The 8,232-nt window shown below is 38.1% G+C and overlaps 1 protein-coding gene and 1 pseudogene across 10 annotated transcripts in view; one reads left to right on the top strand and one right to left on the bottom strand.

Annotated features, from left to right (window-relative positions):
• Positions 1 to 302: 302 nt before the first annotated feature.
• The window catches only part of HNRNPC (heterogeneous nuclear ribonucleoprotein C), a 60,129-nt gene continuing 52,199 nt past the window's right edge, over positions 303 to 8,232 (bottom strand). For 8 of the 10 annotated variants that reach the window (XM_047735348.1, XM_047735346.1, XM_047735350.1 and 5 more), the window contains 4 exons: positions 1,766 to 1,926; positions 1,174 to 1,287; positions 772 to 932; positions 303 to 672 (listed from right to left, as the gene is read on the bottom strand). In XM_047735348.1, the coding sequence (XP_047591304.1) occupies positions 589 to 672; positions 772 to 932; positions 1,174 to 1,287; positions 1,766 to 1,926 (520 nt within the window). In that variant the 3' untranslated portion in view covers positions 303 to 588. The remainder of the gene's footprint in view (positions 673 to 771; positions 933 to 1,173; positions 1,288 to 1,765; positions 1,927 to 8,232) is intronic. The other 2 variants (XM_047735353.1, XM_047735356.1) reach the window with 1 other exon arrangement.
• Positions 4,748 to 4,874, top strand: LOC125105713 (uncharacterized; annotated as a pseudogene).

Genomic DNA, 8,232 nt, shown 5'->3' with positions numbered 1-8,232 from the left:
GTTCACAAAAATAACCCACAGTATCAACTTTAGAAAACAAATCTTAAGACTATTACACTAATTATTTTTCTAGAGGATGCATTTGACATGCCAACTCTCATTCACAAAAATACATTGTTACATTTGTGTTGAACAGCCCCACAAAGCACTCTTATGTGGGGTATAACACACATACCTCTAACTCAAAGCTGCTCTCAGATGCTACTCAACTAATGCGATTGCCTTTGCAGTTAGGGAAGCAACTACTGAATGGAAAGAACTGTACTCCCTGCATACCAAGAGATTATTTTGGAGACAGTTGATAAAAACCACACGTCCTTTTTATTGTTAAGTCATAAAGAGGTATCAAAATTAAAAGCAAAAATTACAGGGTAAGACTTAACATAACTACTAGGAGCATCAAAGGAAGTGAAAATGGGACTAGGCGCAGGGCAATATGAATTAATGAACATGGGAAGGACAAGGATGGGGAGAACAGTGAGCATGTGCTGAAGATACTAGGGGAGAGGATCTGGTGAAAATTTTGATCTTAGACAAGCGCCTAGGTAAAGAAATAATGGGACAAGATTTCTAAACCCCACTATGTGCTTAAGAGTCATCCTCGCCATTGGCGCTGTCTCTGTCATCCTCTCCTTCCTCAGCCTCTTTTTCATCATCCTTGATCAACTCCAGCTGTGAGAAACAGACACAAATAGGATGGAGTTAGAGGCACTCCATGTGTCCCTGCTCCCCCCTCCACCACCTCTTTCTTTCCTTTCCCGTGGTTTTCACCTGGTCATCCCCCCGATCTTCATTATCATCATCATCCAGTAGGTCCCCCTCCTCAGCAGAGTCATCTGCACCCCCCTCAGACTCCATCTTCACATTAGTCTCATCTTTCTTCAGGGAGCTGCTGCTCTGCTCCTCTTCTGACTTATCATTCTTCATCTCTACTGGGGATGAGAAGGACAAGTCTGTCTAGGGGCAAGTAATGTCCACAGGATGTAGACAATCCCCATTAATGATCACAGAACTGCAGCACAAATCTAAATCCTCCCACACAAATACCTTCCCAATTCAAATTCCCCAAGTTTCATATTCAATTGCTTTATACCCCACTATTCCAACATGTACCTTCAACTATCTTCAGTAACTAACCCAAGTTTACACCCAACAAGCTGCAAGGCCATTTACCTCCTTGTTTGCTCTGTTCTTTCTCAATTTTTTCCAGGCTTTCCAGTAGAGAATCCACTTTTTGTTTTATCTGGGTCAACTCCTTCTTAATGGTCTGAAGGTCATCACCTTTCACTTTAATACAAACAGAACTCTGTATTAGGATCAACTCTACCAGAAGTTAACAGATGCCGAACACATTTCCAACTAAACCACAAGGCAATAGCCAGAGGGGATCCTAGGGGAGAAATGGAGCCAGGATCATACTGTCCGGGTCATGGGGATCACTTAGTTGGTAGCTAAAAACTAAATCTAATGTGCCTACTCCCTTAGCAACAGTATTCTTACTTCTGTAGGCCTACTGAAGATCTCAATTATATTTGAAAGCACTTTTTGTACTGTTTGACTTGACTTACAGACTTCGTAAATTTTTAAGCGCTTACTAGCTCCCTAAAGTTGAATACTTTAACTGGCCCCTTAATCACTATCTTCTCTTCCATTATTTTGATTACACAAAGCCATTAGTATAAAACCTGAACATTACTAACTGCATTAATTTCCCTATTTCAACAACACACAAGTAGCAGAATCACAAAACTGCAATAATACATACACTTTCCAGACTTGGAAGAAGATCCTCGCTGTCCACTCTTAGAATTGAAGCCACTTTTGCCTCTTCGTGAGGTGTTTCCTGATACACGCTGGCGTTTTGAAGGAACTACAGCCCGAGCAATAGGAGGAGGAGGAGGAACACGTGCTGGGTAACTATACATCCTATTGGATAAAAGGAAAACAGACGTCCTTCACAACTAAAATTAAGTCAGCAAGCTCCATCAGTGACCTTATAAAATAATAAATTAATGTTGTCTACCAATTTGTATCTTTTTGCTAATTTTATTCCAAGGTCCAGTAAAAGCCTTCCTTCTTTTGTTTTCAATACAGCCGCTACTTCATGAAAATACTACATACACACATGCATATCCAATGATGGTTGGCCTTAAGGGATGAACATCAAAGTTCCTCTGTACTCTGGCAGTATTAGTAAGTATTACTTTGTACAATGAATAGACTACATGTATATTTTTTAATTTTACTCCATATACGCTACAATAATCATAAATAAATCTTAGAAAACAATTCCAAATAAAGTACTCAGAAAAATGGATTGCAATTAATGGAATCTGCAAACAGTGGTTATTTATGGTGAGCTAAATTTGATGAGTATAGAAATAAATAAATAATGTACAGAGTATACAGAGTGAGTATGTATGTATTTGGGGAGTATAGAAATAAATTATTATACAGAAATAAATTATGGTGAGTACAGAAATAAATTATTACTATTAGTAGTCATACTGAATTGAACCATATAGAACGGATAGTTGGTACTAAGAGCCATTCACACATGTTGGTAGTGTATAAAAGCCATAATCCATTCTAGCAACATTTAAGCAGAGGATGCACTCATAGTTCCAATTCCAGCAGGATGAGGAATACTGTCTGTTTTGTTTGCTATTCACTAATGCCTAAATCCACTGCCTAGCACACATTCAGCTCACATTCACTGGTTGCTTAACTGCTGCTTCCTCTGGAGTCCAGGAGTATCCCAGTGACTGCTAAAGATATACCTCAAAGTGATGGCTTGGTATTGACTTTCTTATTTGTAAAGAGAAAATTCAAAGTGTTACAAAAAATCTTCTTACATGGGTAACAGTTCTAGAAAACCTCTACATTCCTTTATTATTTTTACAAGAGATTGGCAGCACAAGAAGGTAAGATCTACCACTGGGGAAAAAAAAATCCTTCAATTTTGTTCTGTACCTTTTTAATAACTAATTTAATTCCAAGGCCCTTAATTCCAAGGTATTAGTCTACAAAAATTACCTAAAACCTGCTGCTCTGCCTAAAGTGATGTATTAATTATTACAAAGCCTTAAAAATTTGTAATTCATCTATATAACTAGTCTCCAAGATATCTCATCAGTGACTAATCTCTGAATTTTTAAGTCTCCAATCCTCTAGGTTGTGATAATTAACTTTCTCAACCCAACTTAATCTAAAACGTTTCCATCCTACTTTAATATAGCAGTAGCTTATTTTTTCCCAGAAGTAGCTATGACGGGAACATTTTCCTAAACTAAGAAAGAACACGTGGTACACTGCCAAACAAATGAGTGTACTAGTTTATAATTTTCACTTAAGCAGTGAAAATTATACTTCTTTTTTCCCAATACTTCTTTTCTGGGATTGAGCCCCACACCCGGTTCTCTCGCTCAACAGGGACCCTGCTTCCCTTCCTCTCTGCCTGCCTGTGATTTCTGTCAAATAAATAAATAAAATCTTATTAAAAAAATTTTTTTATTTGCCAAAGAGAGAGAGTGAGCACCAGCCAAGAGGGAGAAGCAGGAACCCTGATGAGCAAGGAGACTGATGTGGGACTCAATCCCAATGATCTGAACTGAAGGCAGATGCTTATTAACCAACTAAGCTACTCAGGTGTCCCGTAGCAGACAAATTTTAAGTGAGTTGTTAATTTGTCAGTTTGGCATGGTTTATGGGAATTAACACAAACAAAAAAGATACTTAGAGTAATGTTTTATTATCACCACTACTTTCCATACATAAAGCTTTTCTTCTTTTGGCCCATTAATTTCCCACAGTATAATAATTCAAAAACTGTTAACTTAAAATATTAAATAATTCAGTAACCACTCTTCTTTGTGCTAGATGATGTTATTTAAAAGCAATTTCTGGAGGTAAATGAAGGTGAGTTATCCAAACGTGGGCATGAAACATCTCATGACCTAATCCCGTTGGATTCAAAAGATACAAACTACCCCTTCCCAACCAATCCATTCACTGACACTGGCACTGGCCCCAGTCTCTAAACTAATGATCCTGCCTGCCCACAATGTACTTGTGGGCACTGGAACTTCCTTTTGAACCATACAATTTCATCTGATGCAGCTAAACTGGCACAATGAAAACGAGGCAAGAGATGGAGTTTGTGGGGCACCTGGGTGGCTCAGTGGGTTAAAGCCTCTGCTTTTGGCTCAGGTCATGATCCCAAGGTCTTGGGATCAAGACCCACGTCAGGCTCTCTGCTTCGCAGGGAGCCTGCTTTCTTTCCTCTCTCTCTCTGCCTCCTTGTGATCTCTATCAAGTGAATAAATAAAATCTTTGGGGAAAAAAAAAAAAGAAAGAAATGCAGTTTGTTTTGAATCTATGTAATGGCTCCATGAATATAAATGGAAGTCAAATGCTCTAGTTTTCAGAAGAAAAACAAATTTTTCGGAGGACCAAGTGGTACTGCTAAAGGGCATTCAGTGCCAGGAACTTAGCTGCTGCTCAAGCAAAAACGGGCTCTTGAAAAACTCACAAAGATTCCTCTAATGAAGTTTAAGTAAACCTTCCTTGTAAAATGTCAAAGTGCATGATTGGGAAAACATGAAAACCATGCCTACTATGACAACACTCAAGGTCAAAGGGATAGGAAATACTACAGCTTCAAGAATTAGCTACTTGCTTATCAAGGGAAGTAGCATGTGCTGACTCCCTAGTGATAAAGCTCAAGTCATTAAAAAGTCTTCATGGCAGCTTTGCGCAGTGGCAGTATCGTAGCCAATGAGGTTTATCCGAGGCGCGATTATTGCTAATTGAAAAAGTCTTCATGGAAGTTTCATTGTTAACAAAGGAACAAACACTAAATCCCGAGAATTATGACTGCACTCTAAATGAGAAATCTGGACATTAAGTGTTGGTATAAAATCTAGCCTGAATTTAAAAAGTCATTAAAATACCATTTTGAAGAAATTTTAAAACTGTGGAGGCACGTTAGCTAGCTAATTATCTGAACAGGTTAAGACAAAGAAACTGTCTTAATCTCGAAGCAAAAACTTAAGCACTGCAAGTTACTAAAAACAAGTTTACACAGATGCCTGGCTGGCAGTCAGCAGAGAACACAACTCTTGATCTTGAGGTTGTTAAGTTCGAGCCCTATGTTGGGTGTAGAAGTTACTTAAAAATAAAATCAAAGTTTACAAAGGCAAGTTTCTTAGATGATTAGACAGAACAGCGACCTTTGGGTCTCAAAAACCCTGATTCAAACTTAGACTTCATCCTACCAAAGTCGAAACAACTAGAATGTATAGTGAAAATCTGTATTCTCCTGAATATATTTACTATACCATACCTACTTCCTGTCTTAAAAATTTAGAAGGATTAGGGGCGCCTGGGTGGCTCAGTGGGTTAAGCCTCTGCCTTTGGCTCAAGTCATGATCTCAGGGTCCTGGGATCGAGCCCCCATCAGGCTCTCTGCTTAGCAGGGAGCCTGCTTCCTCCTCTCTCTCTCTGCCTGCCTCTCTGTCTACTTGTGATCTCTGCCAAATAAATAAATAAAATCTTTAAAAAAATTTTTTAGAAGGATTAAAAATAATTTTAGGTATATTAATTATCAAATAGCAAACAGTAGTTCTGGAAACCAACTGTCAGATATTCTAGGCCCATGAAAATCTTAAAAAAGAAAAAAATGGCTAAGTTAAACATCTGACTTTCAGCACAGAACTCCATCTCAGGGTCATGACACCCTCTAGGCTCAGCAGGGAGTCTGCTTTTCTCTCCCTCTGCTCCTCCCCCCACACTTGTGTACTCTTAAATAAAATCATAAAAGAATAAAAGCTACAACGTGATATAATTTATAGGGAAGAGCAATCTAATAAGAATACTCCTTCCTCTCTGTATAATACGGATTTATCAAATTCAGTTTAAATATGCAATCCCATTATAACTTCATTCAAGTGTCAGAAAGTATTTTCTTCTGCTTCGTTTTTTTTTAATCTACAATGAAATTTCAAGATGATGTTTCTCCCTGCTTAAGATTGATTTTCCTAGAAGGACTGATTTTACAGGCTACCACCGCGTTGTCTGGCTTTAGAATGTGTGAAGATCTCTGAAACTGCTAAAATTACATGAATTTATCTATTCACTATCAAGTTAAAAATCACTGATGCAAGAAAAAAGACCAATCTGAGTCATTTCTCAGAAACGAGATTAAAACAAAAACACAAAAAACCCACAATTGATTTTAAGTACATTCTAAGCCACACATGAGGCTCGAATTCACCACCCTAAGAGTCACATACTCTACTGACTGAACCAGCCAGGCATCCTAAAATGTGCTTTCATTTAAAGTACAGAGAAAAATATGTACAAATCCATGAGATTCAAAAAGAATGATTTTAGGAAAGTGAGATTAACAGAATCTATCCATAGAGTGTATTCTGTGGGATACATCTAGAGAAAACCATGTGATACAGTAACAAAAATTACATACAGAGTTTAAGAGCCAATGAACAGCATCCTAGTTCCAATAATTACTAGTTAAATAAACTCCTAGTTGATGAGATACTCACCTCAAACTCAAGCCACCAGTGCACTAACAATTCATTTAAAGAGTTGGAACTAAAGCCCTGAGTGAAGGAAGCTCTTCTGCTACTACAACTGTTTTAAGTTTGGTTCTTGACAGTGTGCTCACTCTGTGACAATCTACAACTTCAACTACAGGTATCCCACCATACCATCGAGGGTAATTCAGAACACTCCTTAGAGAACTATTCAATAATCAAGGCCTTTAGTAACCGGTCTTTGAACATTAAAAAATATTGTTTCTGGATAGTTCTTTCCCATTCTTTATAAAAGCTTTTATGAAACCATATTTGAATGATTAGGTAACTATTTTCCATTATCTTGTAAAACTACCAGAACCTTTTTCACTAGACTATACATAGTACAACCCCTCAGACTTTTAAAATCATGTCATTTGTTTTTAACCCACTGAGCCACCCAGGTGCGCCATGTCATTTGCTTTTTAATGTTAAATAACACAATGAAATTACCTTAAATGCATGATTAAAGATTATGGTATAAAGTTCATTTTAACATGCAAATACTTAACTAAAAAGTTATAGAATTTTAAAGTTCATCCTAATGATTTAAGTCTCTATTTCTTTATTTATATAATAAAGGGGGGGTTTTAAATGTGTAATGTTTGATTCAGGTTTGCATCAAAATGTAAATAAATATGAGGGGCGCCTGGGTGGCTCAGTGGGTTAAGGCTCTGCTTTGGCTCAGGTGATCTCAGGGTCCTGGGATGGAGCCCTGCAAACGGCTCTCCGCCTACTTGTGATCTGTCAAATAAATAAATAAAATCTTTTTTTAAAAAATGTAAATATGGGGGCGACTGGGTGGCTCAGTGGGTTAAGCCTCTGCCTTTGGCTCAGGTCATGGTCTCAGGGTCCTGGGATCGAGCCCCTCATCAGGCTCTCTGCTCGGCAGGGAGCCTGCTTCCCTTCCTCTCTCTCTCTGCCTACTTGTGATCTCTGTCTGTCAAATAAATAAATAAAATCTTAAAAAAAAAAAAAGGTAAAAATGAAACTGTCATGTAAAAAACGGATGCCCAAAAAACCTGTTTTCACATTGCCAAAATACCTGTTGTGCTTCAAAATAATCAACTAGCTAAGTTTTTATGATTTGTGTTTTATTTCTAAAGTAAGAGACAATTAAACCTTATTTGCAGGTATTTTTCCACAAGCAAAAGGCTGCCTTGGTGAGTCTTCTTGGTAGAAGCCGAACTGAACAGAAATGTGAACTTAGAATTGCTTTGTCAATGCAATATATGGAGAGAGTGCCAATTACCAATATAAATTTGCATAGTTGTACTTCATGTTCCTTAACTTTCTTTGCATTGCCTATATCCAATGGTCCATTAAGAATATAAATGATCTGGGCGCAGATGGAGAGGGGAGTTGAGGGAAATTGGAAGGGGGAGGTGAACCATGAGAGACTATGGACTCTGAAAAACGATCTGGGAATTTTGAAGGGGTGGGGGGTGGGAGGTTGGGGGCACCAGGTGGTGGGTATTGTGGAGGGCACAGATTGCATGGAGCACTGGGTGTGGTGCAAAAATAATGAATACTGTTATGCTGAAAAAATAAAAAAAATTAAAAAAAAAAAATGATCTGGGCGCCTGGGTGGCTCAGTTGTTGAGTGTCTGCCTTCAGCTCAGGTCATGATATCAGCGTC

Source organism: Lutra lutra, chromosome 7, assembly GCF_902655055.1.
Source record: "Lutra lutra chromosome 7, mLutLut1.2, whole genome shotgun sequence".
NCBI classification, from domain to species: domain Eukaryota; kingdom Metazoa; phylum Chordata; class Mammalia; order Carnivora; family Mustelidae; genus Lutra; species Lutra lutra.
Note: the sequence above shows the minus strand (reverse complement) of the source record. Positions and strands in the feature narration are given on the sequence as shown.